This window comes from Anopheles merus, unplaced genomic scaffold (genome assembly GCF_017562075.2).
Source record: "Anopheles merus strain MAF unplaced genomic scaffold, AmerM5.1 LNR4000034, whole genome shotgun sequence".
Lineage (NCBI taxonomy): Eukaryota > Metazoa > Arthropoda > Insecta > Diptera > Culicidae > Anopheles > Anopheles merus.
Window position 1 is genome coordinate 62701 of NW_024427614.1, and position 17871 is coordinate 80571.

Sequence of the window (17871 nt, forward strand, 5' to 3'; positions counted from 1 at the left end):
TTATCATACAAATGTTTCCCAGTTATTATCCAGGACAAACACCCTGCGATCTCATGAACATCCGCCCTCTACGTTACGCTAGCGTTACACGTAACGCCTGTTTAGCGCAAACCCAAGCAGCATTTTTTTAACGCCTGGTTTTACCATCGGGGATAAGCAAACTGATAGATTATTAATCATGTCTTAATATTGATTATTTGTATGCAATAATGAGAAAAGACCTATTTTGAACAAATATAAAAAGATTTTTTAAAGATATGACTCATTGATAATTTATGATAATGAAAAGTTATAACACTATTATTATCTTAATATTTTTTGCATCAATGCGAGTTATAACAGTTAAGAACACATGCGTTGGAATTGTAATAAAAAAATAATTTTATTTATCCAATTTGTCGCGCACATATTCTGAGCTCAAGATGTTGATTAGAACTGCCTAAACTTTCCTGATTTCATGTTATATATGTTCGGTTCCCTACTTTTCATTGTTTATGCTATGGTTATTATGTTTATGCTACGGTTATTTATTAGATATTTGATTTGGCCAGATGTTGATACGATGTTGGTGCTGGTTCTGGTTCCGATGATTACTTTGTTGTTCATAGCATATTTCGCTATGAATGGTGTTGCATTGTTTCGGTGCTGGTGTTTTGCTTTCGGTGCTGTGATGTCGTGTTAACTCCTCTCCTCTTAAATGACTTTGTCCTCGAAGTTTCTAGATGCTCTCGTTTACTTTATGTTGTTTCCCTTGATGCAGATGGTAATATGAACCTCAGGCTTTGATATCTGTAAATATTTATCAATACGGCTATTACGATAAACACAATGAATACAATTGAACCACTTATTGATCCAAACAAATTAACTTTCCATGACAAAGATTTGTTCTCTAGTTTGATTTTTTTCAATATTTCTCTATGCTCAATAGTTAGATTGTTTAGATATTTTGATGGTGGTATGTCGATGACGTCGGTTTCGGTTGCTATTAACCCCAGTGTTGGTTGAAATGCTTTGTTTGGTATTGTTATTTCCAGGTTTGGAAATTCTTCTCCGTTGATGTAGATGTTGCATTTTTCAAAATGTATTATATATGAGCCTGTGAGAAATTGTGTGTCATTGTTGCAACTCGATGAAATTCTGACTGTGGCATTGTTAATGAGTATAACGGCATCATGAATACGTTTAATTATTCCATCGGAATATACTTTTTCATAAGTACAATCGGAATGATGTCCATGTACTAGTTTTTGAATACACTTACTTGATGGTTCTAGGTGTATGCTGTCACAAAGATAATTACCATTATCTATTTGTTCGCAGGGCTGTGACGATTCAAATACATGAGTGTTGTTCTTCAGTATATAGTTGTGATGCAAGAGAATTCTTTTGTCAGTTTTTATAATTGAATCAATATAATTGTATTCAAAAGTATGTTTGGATTCAAATGGGTATTTCAACATATATATGATATGTGTTTTGTTCATTGTTACCTGAGCTGTGGATCTTATCAACATTTCTTCGGTTGATGATACATGTATGTTGTGCTCAGCTAAAAACTTAACCATTTGGTTCAGGTCGTCAAGAGATAATAGTTTGCTGCTGGGTATTCCATGTTTTGCTAGTAAAATAGCATCTTCCAGTGTTTCTAAATAGTTTTGCAGAGTATCGAGATTTGAGATGATAATTAGTTGGATAATTTCATTCGATCTTTGATGAAATCTTTCTTCTTCCAGTTGGAGTACGCTGTTTGCAATTCTGGTTATATCATACAAGCGTTTATCAATTTCGTCGTTAATCAGTACTTGTTGATTATTTTGTTCAATCAAGGAGTTAATAGTGGAGTTTATAACACGTAAATCTTCAGCATCAGGTGTTCCTGCGATCCACTTCCATATGGTGCCAATAGTATCCCATCGTCGTTCTCTGTTCGTATGTGGCCTAATCTTGTTAAATGTTTCATGCAATTTATTAACCTTTAATTTTATAATATTGTAAAGAGGATTATCGTTCACATGGTATTTTAATTCTGCCTCATTGTTAATGAGAACTTGTTCTAAAAGATCTATCTTGATTGGGTGTATGATTCTTATGTTTCCTGTCTTGACTCGTGCTTGACCTAATGGAATTACTGCTAAGGGGTTGTTAGTTATATCATGTATTCCTATGTTAGCATAAACAATTGTAAATGACACGCAAATGGCGAGTCTGAAAAGAGAAAAAAAATGTTAAAATTTTTTTGTTAGTTGGTTTTCCTAAGGTTAACTTTGTGTACCTTTCTGTTATTAGAATCGATTATATAAGTTGAATGATTTTCTTTAATTTTTATGGGATAGTATCTACTCTCTCTTTTGTTATTCGTTTTATTTTTTTCATATGCAATGCTTCCTGGTTCATAAATCTGATATTCCTGATCGACTATTTTCTCTTCTTTTTCTTTGAAAAGTTGAGCGATTTTCCTATCTTTTTCTTCACGTATTTTTGATCTTTCTGCAAATGAATGGTCATTTGAAAATTCTCCAATATAAATGTTTCTCGGTGTATCTTTAATGAAACTATGTATAGAGTTGTTGTATTTGTAAGTGGCTTGTTGTACAAGGCAAGTGATACTCATATCTGGATTAAGAGATTTCATGCATCTGGCTATTTCTCGTATAGTTGAATGACATCTTTCTACTTGACCATTTGTTTCTGACCTATTAACCGGAGTTTTAAATATTTTCACGCCTAAATTCAATATTGATTGTTCTACAACATTTGATACAAAAGAAGACTCATTATCAATTACTATTTCTGCTGGAAGATTCCAGTCATATAAAAGCTGTAACAAGACATCTTTAATATCGGCTATTGATTTTGATTTTATAGGTCTGATTTTTAAATATTTAGAAAATTTGTCCAAGGATGTAATAAAAAGATTATTTGCATTATAGGCAAAAATATCTATGTGAACTATTTCTCCTGGGTAGGTAGGTATTGGGGTTTTAATTGGAATGAACTTCTGTGGTTTTCTATCATATTTTTCTAGTTTGCAAATTTCACAATTTTGAATGAAGTTTTGAATGGATTTACGCATTCTAGGGAAATAATATTTCTTTATGAATTGTATAGAATTTTCTTTAACATTTCTATGTGCAAAGTTATGTATTTCTTTAATTTTTTCTAATTGTTGTTCCTCTGTTTGCAAATCTTCTACTATCAATTGAGAATAACGAATTTTTATTACTTTTGAATTATACATTGATTTGAAAATTTCTTGAATATTTCCCATTACGGATTGATCGCAATATATACCATTACGTACTTTAGGATTGAGGAATTTTTTAAAAGTTTGTTTAATGAAGTCACTTGAAAATTCAGATTCACAGAAGGTGTGTCTTTTATACCCTTGAAATGGTATTGTTAGTTCATAGGAGGAATTAGGGGTTAATCGGAATATAAGTTGATTTCGGAAAACATTAATGGGTGCCTCTGTTGAAAGAATATAATCATTATCATCATCTTCTGCTGAGTGTTGAGTGGGTGTTAAGGAGTTAATTTGAACACGTGATAAAGCATCTGCAACAATGTTTGCTTTGCCTGGTTTATAACATAATTCATAATCATGTTCTTCTAAAAATGATTTCCATCTTTTAAGTTTTGCATTATTATTTTTTGGGGAAAGTGTAAATGTTAGTGGGAGGTGATCGGTAAAAATTTTAAGTTTTGCTCCGTAGATAAAATTTCTTAGAGTTTGTAATGCCCATACTACTGCTAGCATTTCTTTTTCGTTAGTCGCGTAATTTTCTTCCGTTCTGGAAAGAGTTCTGGAAATAAATGTAATTGGTCTCTCTCCATCCGAGGTTTGTTGCGAAAGTACTGCTCCCAATGCTATACTTGATGCATCTGTAGTAAGAATGAAGGGTTTTTCAAAATCCGGAAAAGCTAAAACATCATTTGAACATAGCACTTCTTTAAGGTATTGGAATGATTTTTTTGCTGATTCATCAAAAGTTATGGTGAAATTTTTTGACTGGTTTTTGGGAATTTGCCGATGGCCATCCTCTCCTCTTAAAAGTTTCGTAAGGGTTTCGCAAGTTCTGCGTAATTCTTTACGAAACGTCTATAATATCCGGAGAGTCCTAGAAATGCTCTTAAATCTTTTAATGTCTTCGGTTCGGGATATTTTCTGATGCATTCTACTTTTTTCATGTTTGGTTTAAGACCTTCTGCAGAAATAATGAAGCCAAGAAATTCAACTTCTGATTTGAGAAATTCTGATTTATCTGGTTGTATTTTAAAATTAGTTTCTCTAAGTGTTTCTAACACAGTTTTTAAATTTTTTAAATGTTCTTCAACAGTTTTTCCAAAGACTACTATGTCATCTATGTAAACATAGCAAATTTTTCCAATATGTTCACGTAATGTGTCATCCATTACTCTTTGAAAAATCGATGGTGCATTTTTTAAACCAAAAGGCATACGTACAAATTCGTATTTGCCATTGTTAATTGAAAACGCAGTTTTTTCTATGTCTTTTTCATGCATAGGAATTTGATGAAATCCTGAAGCTAAGTCTAATGTAGTAAAATATTTATTTGAACCTAAATTGGCCAAAACGGATGCAGTATCTGGAATAGGGTATCTATCACTTATGGTTTTTGAGTTTAATTTTCTGTAATCTATGACAAGTCTATATTTTTTTTTGTTTGAAGCATCAAGTTTTTTAGGGACAATCCATACAGGTGAATTGTATGGAGATCGAGATGGTCGTATAATTCCATCGTTTAAAAGTTTGTTTATCTGGGAATGCACTTCCGATTTAAGTGCTTGTGGATATGGGTATGTTTTACTGTAAACTGGTGATTGATCGGTAGTTCTTATTTCAGCTTTAACCTTTGTTGTAAAAGGTAGTTTTTTATCGGGAGGCTGAAATATATCTTGAAAATCGTAGAGCATGTTTCTTAAATCATTTTTTTCTTGAGTTTGTAAATGTTCATCGCGAATATTTATTTGATTTACTTCTTGAAGCTTGTATAGCAATAATGGAATAGTATATTTTCCATTTACTATTAATGTGTCTTGTACTGTATTTATCCATGAACTATTTTCCTTTAAAGAATCCCAACCTAAAATAGCATCAAACGATTTCAGTTGTTCAAGATGAAAAAAATTTATCATCTTGTCCGAGTATGGTTTAAGTAATCTAGCTTGTGAATATTTGGTTATTTTGACGTCTCCTGCAACAGTTGAGATAAAAAATGGTTTTTCTAAGTCGTGAGAAATTTTTGCATATTTTGGATGTATATAGTTTTTGTTAGATCCTGTGTCTACTAAGATTCGTAATGGTTCTTTTGCATTACCATAGTAAAGGAAATATGGTAATGTGGAACTCATTCTAAAAAATTCAATTCGGCTTCTTCTCCATTTTCGGATGTTTCTGATCCATCTTGTCTGTTAATGCATGCCAAGTATCGATCATGGGCGGAGAGCACATCATCGTCACATTCTTCTAATGTTTGTGCCATTTCCTCTTCATATTCTACTTGCTCGTTTCCTGTGTTTGTTTCTATATTAAATGCTCTTGTTCTTTTTAATGGTGGTTTATATGTTCCTGAAAAATTAGGACGATTACCGTAATTTACCTGTTTAGAACGGATGGAACTATCAACTTCCATGGGTTCTGGTTGTGGCGGGTTTTGTGCGACTGGTGGTTTAAACGGATTTCTCTGTGGAATTACAGGTGGTCTAATGCGTAAATGTGGGTTGTAAAAGTTTTGATTTGGTCTATTTTGCGGAGTTAGATAGGTAGGAGGTCTGTAGTAAATTGGTGAATTAGGGTGGTTTGGAGTGGTTGGTGGTCTGTACATATTTGGTTTTGTTGGTATCCTTGATACTATTGGGATAAGATTCCTGGGTGCGGAAGGTGGTATGTATGATTTTGGTGTGGTAAGCATTTTCCGACACTCGATGTTTTGGAATGAAATACAATAACTGTAAGCAGCGGCCAATGATGTGGGTTCATAATTTCTTATGAATTTGTACACATCTCCATCAAGACCTCTAATGAAGGAATCAATGGCTTTCCTATTGTAAGTTTCAATCAGAGCTTTAGATGCTTCTGGATGAGAGAATCGATCATCAGTATGAATTTGGTTTGCTATTAATGACAATAGTCTATTGACTTCGTCATAATACACTTCTAACGATCGACCCTTTTGTTGTACGTTCATTATCTGGAAGTCAAGTGTTTCAAGATCACGTTTCTCTCCGTAATATGTTATTAAGGTTTTCTTGATTAAATTCCAATTTATTCCAACATTTGAGGCCACTAAAGAATCGTTAGCCTCACCTCTAATTTTTCTTCGAATGAATTTACAAACCATGTGGAATCTGTTTTGTTGTTCCACGGTATTGGTACTGTTGGTTTGGTATAGTTTTACTATACCATCAACATCATCAATCCAGCTATTTAACTCACTTGGTTCACCAGAGAAAACAGGCAAATCTTTTACAAGATCAGGTATTTTATCGAATGATTCAGGGCTTACGGCTGTTCCGTCAGTTTTCGTAAAATGTAATGGGGGATCCGAGTAATCTATTACTCCAGGTATCGATTGTTGTTGTGCTTCTAAAGCAGCTAGTCTGCTTAGAATTCTATGCACTACTTCTTGTTGAGACATTTTGAATGAAAAATTATATAGTGATTCTATTAATTCGTCCAGGATTACTATAAATTGATTTAAATTTTATGTTTTTTTTTATAGAAATTTTTGAAAATCAATTTGGAAACTCTTATTATTTTCACTTTATATTTTCGATTCACTTTGCATTTGATTTTTATGTACTCACGCTTCTTTCACTTTTACTTACATAAGTTTCATTTTAGGGGATACCTCAAAATGATAATGAAAATTCCGCCTCGTGCCTCTTACGGTGATGGTCTGGAATTCTCTGCGAAGAAAATCAGTATCTATCCTCTTACGGCGATGTTTCTGAAATTCTTATGACGACTGCTGCTCCTGTCCTCTTACGGTGGAAGTCATTCAGTCGTGGCGTTGACCCGATAATGTTGCGGTACTTCTCGGTTCGTAGATAATGGCTCCTTTTTTCAACAAGATGAGCTTTTAACCACTTGTTGATACTACGGTATCACACGAACTGCTGCCACTGAAAAATGTCACTTTTTTGCGGGGCGATAGGTAACACTCGTTTTTAACAAACTGTCCTGTTGCAACATTACTCTTACGTAGTCACTTCACAAAACAATTTTATAAAAACTTCACAATATCGGGTCCCTATTCGGGCGCCAGTTAAGAACACATGCGTTGGAATTGTAATAAAAAAATAATTTTATTTATCCAATTTGTCGCGCACATATTCTGAGCTCAAGATGTTGATTAGAACTGCCTAAACTTTCCTGATTTCATGTTATATATGTTCGGTTCCCTACTTTTCATTGTTTATGCTATGGTTATTATGTTTATGCTACGGTTATTTATTAGATATTTGATTTGGCCAGATGTTGATACGATGTTGGTGCTGGTTCTGGTTCCGATGATTACTTTGTTGTTCATAGCATATTTCGCTATGAATGGTGTTGCATTGTTTCGGTGCTGGTGTTTTGCTTTCGGTGCTGTGATGTCGTGTTAACTTAACAACTTCAAGAAATACTTTTATAACAATCAATAAACTTAGAAATGTTATTACAAAAAACTAATTTTTTATTTGCAAATCTTTTGGTAAAACTAGAATATTGAAAATTATGAACGGATTTTTTAAGCTCGATAAGCGCCATTTCAAAAGAGCCCTCGCATCCAAAGCAACCATCATTCAAAATCGCCATAAACGTTCTTAATAGGCTTTAAATTAAGTGCATATATTTAATTTCTTTGGATATACTTTAAATAATTTACATTTTTTACTTTGGCAACGTTACTCCAATTATAAGCTTAGAGGGTTTTAAGACCTTTAAACTGTAAGACTTTATTGCTTGAATTGTAGTTCATGAATGAAAACACTTATATTTTTTTAACTTGTAATTAAACTATTTAATCTCACTGATATCGATCTATCCCAAAGCAAATTATTGTTATTTTATTCGAAATGTAAAATATTTCTTATTTAACTTATGCACAGCGATCGGTCGCGTGGATGACCAACCCTCTATGAAATGCAGCTTGGGAATTTTAAAAGGCAAGTAACGTTTCTCCTTTGTAACGTAAAGGGCTGAGCCTTACTTTTACCAATTATTAAGATGGCGTTACGACTGGTTGTAGGGATTTTGATCCCCACTAGATGGCGTTATTGAATGTGGAGTTGCACATGCGTTAGGGACATTTCAATTTATTGTATTTTATTGGCATTCCTACATTGCAAATGAAAATATTGTTTAAAAATATACTATAAATTCCAGAAATATTCACATGGTTATTTAAATGAAGGGTGAAGGGAAACATTATTGAGGATGTTTATCTATATGAATGTTCCTAATCTTTGGTCCAACTTTTTTAAAGCCATTTCCAACGTTTCCCAATAAATTTGCCAAGTCAAACTTTTGAGAGAACCTTGCCTTACCTGAACACACAACATTTTTCGACCAACACTTTTAAATTTTCCCGTGGTTAACGATAAATCAGGTATAAGTGTCCTTTAGCGTTTCCAGAAAAAAGGTCAACACACAGGTATCACTCATTGTTTCATTGTTTTATCGTCTCCCAACGTCTCGTAATTCTGTTGGTCCCTCTTACCGTACAAGTTGCCTGTTATTTGGAATAGAACCTCTGCAACGTAGAAGAAAAAAGTGCTTATTTATGTACAAACTTGTTAGCGGATCTTCGAAAGCCCGTCATTTTTAATAAATAGAACTTTCAGGCCCCAATAAGAATGTTAAGAACCAGGACCAAATTCAATATAGAATGAAGATCGACTTATGTTGGATATAACGATCTTTTATAAAAATTAACTGACTTTTTTACATAGCTAAGTGAGACGCATCCACAGTTTATGTTATGTTGTTTATTTATTTGGTTAATTGACAGTTTAACTAATCATGCCTTTCGATGCGTTTTTGTTAGCACTGTTCTATAGCATTCATTATTGAAACGAGAATGTTATGCATGCTTATGTGAGCTTGAAAACTTTCGGAATAGATAAAAATAATTATAACAAAAAGCTTCTTTCCAACAAATTCGTTTTTTCGTTTCTAAATATTCTAGTTCTTTTCTTTATTTTTGATCACAATAACACCATTTCCGCGCACACACAAAACATTGCCTCAACTCAAAACCTTAAAACAGTTTCCATCATCAGACTTTGAAAAACTTAAAATATGTATTGTGTGTTAATTTGAAGATTTTGAAGGAATCTTAAGCCTGTTCGGAATATGTATCAAATCGTTTGCAATTTGAAAAATGAGCTCGAAACTGTCCAGGAAACGAATCAAAATTTCCATGCAGATTAATGATATTTAATAATGCTTCGAGTAAAATAATGAGAATCTTGATTTTTTGCAAATGTACAAGGTTTGCGATTGGTTTGTGATTAATACAATAGTTTTGCCAATGGAAATTGCATAAGTAAAACAAAATTTATTTGCCGAAAATGCCTAAAGTGGCTGCAATTCAACGCAATTATGGTGTGAAGTTTATGAATGTATAAAAAAAAATTAATTATATTTTAGTTTACGAAGCATTATGAAGGATTGCGCCCTAGAAAAGATAAATCTCGCCACTCGAGTTTTCTATAAGAGCAAAAATTTGCAAATTTTCCATATTCTCCAGAGAGCGTTAACAAGTGTCAAGCAAGAGCTTCCCGCCAAATACTTTATGCAAGATTTGCTAGCAGGTTGATATGAAGATGTAAAATTAAAATGAACTCAACCTTTAAAATCTAGGATGTTAACTGAATGCCATATATTTTCTTGGGATACTGACTTCATTTTTTATAATCACGTAGCGATGCTCCGCGAGCGATATTTCCGTTTTAATTTTAACAATTGGTGATTGTTCTCCAGCTTTCGTTATCATACAAATGTTTCCCAGTTATTATCCAGGACAAACACCCTGCGATCTCATGAACATCCGCCCTCTACGTTACGCTAGCGTTACACGTAACGCCTGTTTAGCGCAAACCCAAGCAGCATTTTTTTAACGCCTGGTTTTACCATCGGGGATAAGCAAACTGATAGATTATTAATCATGTCTTAATATTGATTATTTGTATGCAATAATGAGAAAAGACCTATTTTGAACAAATATAAAAAGATTTTTTAAAGATATGACTCATTGATAATTTATGATAATGAAAAGTTATAACACTATTATTATCTTAATATTTTTTGCATCAATGCGAGTTATAACAACTTCAAGAAATACTTTTATAACAATCAATAAACTTCGAAATGTTATTACAAAAAACTAATTTTTTATTTGCAAATCTTTTGGTAAAACTAGAATATTGAAAATTATGAACGGATTTTTTAAGCTCGATAAGCGCCATTTCAAAAGAGCCCTCGCATCCAAAGCAACCATCATTCAAAATCGCCATAAACGTTCTTAATAGGCTTTAAATTAATTGCATATATTTAATTTCTTTGGATATACTTAAAATAAATTATATTTTTTACTTTGGCAACGTTACTCCAATTATAAGCTTAGAGGGTTTTAAGACCTTTAAACTGTAAGACTTTTTTGCTTGAATTATAGTGCATGAATGAAAACACTTATATTTTTTTAACTTGTAATTAAACTATTTAATCTCACTGATATCGATCTATCCCAAAGCAAATTATTGTTATTTTATTCGAAATGTAAAATATTTCTTATTTAACTTATGCACAGCGATCGGTCGCGTGGATGACCAACCCTCTATGAAATGCAGCTTGGGAATTTTAAAAGGCAAGTAATGTTTCTCCTTTGTAAGGTAAAGGGCTGAGCCTTACTTTTACCAATTATTAAGATGGCGTTACGACTGGTTGCAGGGACTTTGATCACAACTAGATGGCGTTATTGAATGTGGAGTTTCATATGCGTTAGGGGCATGTCATTACATTGTATTTTATTGGCATTCCTACATTGCAAATGAAAATATTGTTTAAAAAATATTATAAAATGCTACATATATTTATATGCTTATTTAAATGAAGGGTGAAGGGAAACATTATTGAGGATGTTTATTTATATGAATGTTCCTAATCTTTGGTACAACTTTTTTAAAGCCATTTCCAACGTTTCCCAATAAATTTGCCAAGTCAAACTTTTGAGAGAACCTTGCCTTACCTGAACACACAACATTTTTCGACCAACACTTTTAAATTTTCCCGTGGTTAACGATAAATCAGGTATAAGTGTCCTTTAGCGTTTCCAGAAAAAAGGTCAACACACAGGTATCACTCATTGTTTCATTGTTTTATCGTCTCCCAACGTCTCGTAATTCTGTTGGTCCCTCTTACCGTACAAGTTGCCTGTTATTTGGAATAGAACCTCTGCAACATAGAAGCAAGAAGTGCTTGTTTACATACAAACTTGTTAGCGGATCTTTCGAAGGCCCGTATTTTTGATAAATAGAACTTTCAGGCCCCAATAAGAATGTTAAGAACCAGGACCAAATTCAATATAGAATTAAGATCGACTTATGTTGGATATAACGATCTTTTAAAAAAATTTACTGACTTTTTTACATAGCTAAGTGAGACGCATCCACAGTTTATGTTATGTTGTTTATTTATTTGGTTAATTGACAGTTTAACTAATCATGCCTTTCGATGCGTTTTTGTTAGCACTGTTCTATAGCATTCATTATTGAGACGAGAATGTTATGCATGCTTATGTTAGCTTGAAAACTTTCGGAATAGATAAAAATAATTATAACAAAAAGCTTCTTTCCAACAAATTCGTTTTTTCGTTTCTAAATATTCTATTTCTTTTCTTTATTTTTGATCACAATAACACCATTTCCGCGCACACACAAAACATTGCCTCAACTCAAAACCTTAAAACAGTTTCCATCATCAGACTTTGAAAAACTTAAAATATGTATTGTGTGTTAATTTGAAGATTTTTGAAGGAATCTTAAGCCTGTTCGGAATATGTATCAAATCGTTTGCAATTTGAAAAATGAGCTCGAAACTGTCCAGGAAACGAATCAAAATTTCCATGCAGATTAATGATATTTAATAATGCTTCGAGTAAAATAATGAGAATCTTGATTTTTTGCAAATGTACAAGGTTTGCGATTGGTTTGTGATTAATACAATAGTTTTGCCAATGGAAATTGCATAAGTAAAACAAAATTTATTTGCCGAAAATGCCTAAAGTGGCTGCAATTCAACGCAATTATGGTGTGAAGTTTATGAATGTATAAAAAAAAATTAATTATATTTTAGTTTACGAAGCATTATGAAGGATTGCGCCCTAGAAAAGATAAATCTCGCCACTCGAGTTTTCTATAAGAGCAAAAATTTGCAAATTTTCCATATTCTCCAGAGAGCGTTAACAAGTGTCAAGCAAGAGCTTCCCGCCAAATACTTTATGCAAGATTTGCTAGCAGGATGGTATAAAGATGTAGAAATTAACTCAACCTCCAACATCTAGGATGTTAACTGAATTCCATATATTTTCTTACTGATGGGATTGGGATACTGACTTCATTTTGAATAATAACGTAGCGATGCTCCGCGAGCGATGTTTCCGTTTTAATTTTAACAATTGGTGATTGTTCTCCAGCTTTCGTTATCATACAAATGTTTCCCAGTTATTATCCAGAACAAACACCCTGCGATCTCATGAACATCCGCCCTCTACGTTACGCTAGCGTTACACGTAACGCCTGTTTAGCGCAAACCCAAGCAGCATTTTTTTAACGCCTGGTTTTACCATCGGGGATAAGCAAACTGATAGATTATTAATCATGTCTTAATATTGATTATTTGTATGCAATAATGAGAAAAGACCTATTTTGAACAAATATAAAAAGATTTTTTAAAGATATGACTCATTGATAATTTATGATAATGAAAAGTTATAACACTATTATTATCTTAATATTTTTTGCATCAATGCGAGTTATAACAACTTCAAGAAATACTTTTATAACAATCAATAAACTTAGAAATGTTATTACAAACAACTCATTTTTTATTTGCCAATCTTTTGGTAAAACTAGAATTGTGAAAATTATGAACGGATTTATTAAACTCGATGAGCGCCATTTCAAAAGAGCCCTCGCATCCATAGCGACCGTCATTCAAAATCACCATAAACGTTATGTTAATAGGCTATAAATCAATTGCACATATTTAATTTCTTTGGATATACTTAAAATAAATTATATTTTTTACTTTGGCAACGTTACTCCAATTATAAGCTTAGAGGGTTTTAAGACCTTTAAACTGTAAGACTTTTTTGCTTGAATTATAGTGCATGAATGAAAACACTTATATTTTTTTAACTTGTAATTAAACTATTTAATCTCACTGATATCGATCTATCCCAAAGCAAATTATTGTTATTTTATTCGAAATGTAAAATATTTCTTATTTAACTTATGCACAGCGATCGGTCGCGTGGATGACCAACCCTCTATGAAATGCAGCTTGGGAATTTTAAAAGGCAAGTAATGTTTCTCCTTTGTAAGGTAAAGGGCTGAGCCTTACTTTTACCAATTATTAAGATGGCGTTACGACTGGTTTCAGGGACTTTGATCACCACTAGATGGCGTTATTGAATGTGGAGTTTCATATGCGTTAGGGGCATTTCAATTTATTGTATTTTATTGGCATCCCTACATTGCAAATGAAAATATTGTTTAAAAAACTACTATAAAATGCTACATATATTTATATGGTTATTTAAATGAGGGGTGAAGGGAAACATTATTGAGTATGTATGTTATATGAATGTTCCTAATCTTTGGTCCACCTATTTTAAAGCCATTTTCAACGTTTCCCAATAAATTTGCCAAGTCAAACTTTTGAGAGAACCTAGCCTTACCTGAACACACAACATTTTTCGACCAATACTTTTAACATTTTCCCGTAGTTAACGATAAATCAGGTATAAGTGTCCTTTAGCGTTTCCAGAAAAAAGGTCAACACACAGGTATCACTGCTTGCATTTGCTATGGTAAAACCAACCCTCTTTACCAAGCTACCTGGAAAATTTAACACATCGCTTCTGATATGCTGTATTTTACATAATTCGCAGGGTTAGAGAATTGAAAACAGTAAATGATGCTATTTGTGCCCAAAGGAGGCACATTTTTTCATTTATATTTTATGCACACTTTCAAGCATCGTTCTATATTAGAAAATGTTCTTACTTCTGGTTGTCCCATATCAGCATAAATCGAATAAAATGTCTTTGGCAAAGTTATTTGTCGCCCTGAAAAGGACGGTTTTGGGTTTGAGATGAAGGAAGCTTTGTTACACAGTTTAAGCCTTCTTTTCGGTCTTCTTGGGCAGCAGCACGGCCTGAATGTTGGGCAGCACACCACCCTGAGCGATGGTTACTCCGGACAGCAGCTTGTTCAACTCCTCGTCGTTGCGGATGGCCAGCTGCAGATGACGCGGGATGATGCGCGTCTTCTTGTTGTCACGGGCAGCGTTTCCGGCCAACTCAAGCACTTCAGCGGCCAAGTATTCCATGACGGCTGCCAGATACACGGGTGCTCCGGCACCGACGCGCTCGGCATAGTTACCCTTGCGCAGGAGACGATGAATACGGCCAACGGGGAACTGAAGACCGGCACGGTTGGAGCGGGACTTTGCCTTTCCCTTTACCTTTCCTCCCTTTCCACGGCCAGACATGGTTAGATTTTATTGGGGAACGTTTGTAAGGGATCACGAACAACACGATGTTCTCTTTGAGAAGGGTCTTTTTATAATGGAGCAATTTTGACTCGACCGATGCTTATATAGCAGCTTATTCGAGCTGCGCGATACTCGTTTGGAATTTTTCGAGCTGCACGATACGTATCCTCTCTCACGGCCCGTTATAAGCGATCGGAGAGCTCGGAATTTGTCTAGAACGCAATCACCCGTTGAATCGAACACATCGTGTCCCAGTGTTGAGTGAATTTTTCCGTCGAAATGGCACCCAAAACCAGTGGAAAAGCTGCGAAGAAGTCTGGCAAAGCCCAGAAAAATATTTCCAAGTCCGACAAGAAAAAGAAGCGCAAGACCCGCAAGGAAAGCTACGCTATTTACATCTACAAAGTGTTGAAGCAAGTCCACCCGGATACTGGCATCTCTTCGAAGGCCATGAGCATCATGAACAGTTTCGTCAACGATATCTTCGAACGCATTGCTGCTGAGGCGTCCCGCTTGGCGCACTACAACAAACGTTCGACGATCACGTCCCGCGAAATCCAAACCGCTGTTCGTCTGCTGCTGCCTGGTGAGCTTGCCAAGCACGCCGTCTCCGAAGGAACGAAGGCTGTCACAAAGTACACCAGCTCGAAGTAAGCCACTGAAATGATTGGCTTCGTTCTCTCAAATCGGTCCTTTTCAGGACCACAAATCGCATTCAAACAAAGAATTATCCTTCGTTTCATCTGCACCAGCGAATTAGCGCTGTAATTTCAGGGTGTCCGTCTTCGTCAACGTTATTGTTCAGTTTGTTGCGTTTGCCTGTAATGTAGTTTGTTTGCGAACTATGTCTTCCACATCATTGGAAACAATGATGCTGTGATTGACATTAAAGTTCTGCGCTGTTCATTGTAAATATTAATGTTAAATAGAACCTTAGCACGTTTACAAAAACATTAAAAAAAAGTCCGCACTGGTTGGAAGCGTTTTGCGAGGTGAAATTGTACATGGAGTTTCGTGTATCATGAATTATGAATAGAAGTCGTTTCGCTCGTGGTATGAGAATCATTTTTTTAATTTAAATTTTTCTCGCGCATACGAGGATAATTTATCGACAAAGCAACCAATTGCAGCTGGTGTATAAATGTTGTAATAGATTTGTTCGATTTTAATGTTGAATATAGTCATAGGTAATATAAGTGGTAATATAATATTGGTTAATATTGTCAAAATCCTTAGCTGCCTTATTAAAAAGCGAAACTTTGTCAAGAAAAAGTTAAATTACCTCCCATAACGATGATTGTTTGAAACGAATATTCCCCCTTTTCATCATTATCTCGTTATTACTAAACGACATACGTGTTAGCTTGCCTTCACATGTACCATTTCATTATAGTAATCGAAAGATAATTCTTGATATGTTCAACAGTATTGGTGGTCCTGAAAAGGACCGTTTTGAGAAGGAAATACCCCGTTTAGACAGGGACCGCTTCCGGATGCATGGACGATTTAGGCACGCTCTCCGCGGATGCGACGGGCCAGCTGGATGTCCTTGGGCATGATGGTGACGCGCTTGGCGTGGATGGCGCACAGATTCGTGTCTTCGAACAGACCAACCAGGTACGCCTCGCTGGCTTCCTGCAGCGCCATCACGGCTGAGCTCTGGAAGCGGAGATCAGTCTTGAAGTCCTGGGCGATCTCACGCACCAAGCGCTGGAAGGGCAGCTTGCGGATGAGCAGCTCGGTCGACTTCTGGTAGCGACGGATTTCTCGGAGGGCCACCGTTCCCGGACGGTAACGATGCGGCTTCTTCACTCCTCCGGTGGCCGGGGCACTTTTACGAGCAGCCTTGGTGGCCAGCTGCTTGCGAGGAGCCTTACCTCCAGTCGATTTACGAGCGGTTTGCTTGGTACGAGCCATTTTACTTCGGGAGCGTAGGTTTCGTTGAGCACTGAGCGAACGTGTTCTTTTGAGAAAAGTTGAACGTTGAATGATGAAACTGCTCGAACAACAGCTCTATTTATGCGCTTGTCGACCCTCATTTTCTCTCATCTTAAGAGCAAGAGGGAATGCGTGAATGAAAAAGTATAAATAGGGACGTTGAGCTCGAAGACGCTCATTCGTGATCGTCAATTTAAAGTGTGAACATCGTGAACGTACCATCCTGTGCTCATCATGACTGGAAGAGGAAAGGGAGGAAAAGGCCTGGGTAAAGGAGGAGCCAAGCGTCACCGAAAAGTGCTGCGAGATAACATCCAGGGCATTACCAAGCCCGCCATCCGCCGTTTGGCTCGGCGTGGAGGAGTGAAACGTATCTCCGGCCTCATCTACGAGGAAACCCGTGGCGTCCTGAAAGTGTTTCTGGAGAATGTGATCCGTGATGCTGTCACTTACACTGAACACGCCAAGCGCAAGACCGTCACCGCTATGGATGTGGTGTATGCTCTGAAGCGTCAGGGCCGTACTCTGTACGGTTTTGGAGGTTAAATTCAACGTGCTCTAACAAACCTCCAAATGGAGTCTCAAATCAAACGGTCCTTTTCAGGACCACAATACATTACTCAAGAGCTGTGTCTTTCGCAACATGCGACAATTATATTTGAGAAAAAAATTTTATGATGGCTTCGAATGGCGTGCGTATAACATATTACTCGCATAACAAGCACTCACACTGCTGCATATTCAGTGCATTTATATGAAATGGCGTTTTGTAAATGTGCTTTTTTAACTTATACGTATGCGTTTGAATCGTACATAAAAGCGACGACTGAAGCGTTTGTTAAAACGAATCATTTTCCATTCTTTCTTAAGATTTTACTATTTAAATTTTCTAATTAAAAAGTATTTTCCTTTTCAGCACAAACCTTTCATCCTTTTGAAGCAATAATCGCCGCGTGGAACATACCGTTTTTTGCATCAGCTCAAATTTGACTTACACATGCGCATCGTTCATTGATACTTGGGATAACTCATCAAAAGAAGAAAAACGGGTGAAAAAAGTGACACCGTTTACATTAGGTTTGTGAATTTATTATGACAGCTAACAGCGTCAATGCTGCCTTTGAATCCGTAAATCACTCAATGCT

General features: G+C 35.4%; 5 protein-coding genes across 5 annotated transcripts; 2 read left to right on the forward strand and 3 right to left on the reverse strand.

Moving 5' to 3' along the window:
* Positions 1 to 602: 602 nt before the first annotated feature.
* Positions 603 to 7190, reverse strand: LOC121601150. The gene is made up of 2 exons (XM_041929946.1): positions 6853 to 7190; positions 603 to 2208 (listed from the first exon to the last, which is right to left on the reverse strand). The coding sequence occupies exons 1-2, from the start codon at positions 6861 to 6863 to the stop codon at positions 738 to 740; spliced, it is 1482 nt and encodes a 493-aa protein (XP_041785880.1). The 5' UTR covers positions 6864 to 7190; the 3' UTR covers positions 603 to 737.
* A 7038-nt stretch (positions 7191 to 14228) lies between these two features.
* On the reverse strand, positions 14229 to 14856 carry LOC121601153 (histone H2A). Its single transcript, XM_041929949.1, has one exon. The coding sequence runs from the start codon at positions 14783 to 14785 to the stop codon at positions 14411 to 14413; it is 375 nt and encodes a 124-aa protein (XP_041785883.1). The 5' UTR covers positions 14786 to 14856; the 3' UTR covers positions 14229 to 14410.
* A 148-nt stretch (positions 14857 to 15004) lies between these two features.
* LOC121601154 (histone H2B) lies at positions 15005 to 15714 on the forward strand. The gene has a single exon (XM_041929950.1). It carries the CDS (start codon positions 15068 to 15070, stop codon positions 15440 to 15442), a length of 375 nt encoding a protein of 124 aa, XP_041785884.1. The 5' UTR covers positions 15005 to 15067; the 3' UTR covers positions 15443 to 15714.
* Positions 15715 to 16229: 515 nt separating this feature from the next.
* On the reverse strand, positions 16230 to 16760 carry LOC121601151 (histone H3). Its single transcript, XM_041929947.1, has one exon. It carries the CDS (start codon positions 16703 to 16705, stop codon positions 16295 to 16297), a length of 411 nt encoding a protein of 136 aa, XP_041785881.1. The 5' UTR covers positions 16706 to 16760; the 3' UTR covers positions 16230 to 16294.
* A 200-nt stretch (positions 16761 to 16960) lies between these two features.
* On the forward strand, positions 16961 to 17272 carry LOC121601176 (histone H4). Its single transcript, XM_041929975.1, has one exon. It carries the CDS (start codon positions 16961 to 16963, stop codon positions 17270 to 17272), a length of 312 nt encoding a protein of 103 aa, XP_041785909.1.
* The last annotated feature ends 599 nt before the right edge of the window (positions 17273 to 17871 follow it).

Bases quoted from the DNA above. Each gene is read 5' to 3' on its own strand.
- LOC121601153 (XM_041929949.1), bottom strand. From the start codon at position 14,785: ATGTCTGGCCGTGGAAAGGGAGGAAAGGTAAAGGGAAAGGCAAAGTCC.
- LOC121601154 (XM_041929950.1), top strand. From the start codon at position 15,068: ATGGCACCCAAAACCAGTGGAAAAGCTGCGAAGAAGTCTGGCAAAGCC.
- LOC121601151 (XM_041929947.1), bottom strand. From the start codon at position 16,705: ATGGCTCGTACCAAGCAAACCGCTCGTAAATCGACTGGAGGTAAGGCT.
- LOC121601176 (XM_041929975.1), top strand. From the start codon at position 16,961: ATGACTGGAAGAGGAAAGGGAGGAAAAGGCCTGGGTAAAGGAGGAGCC.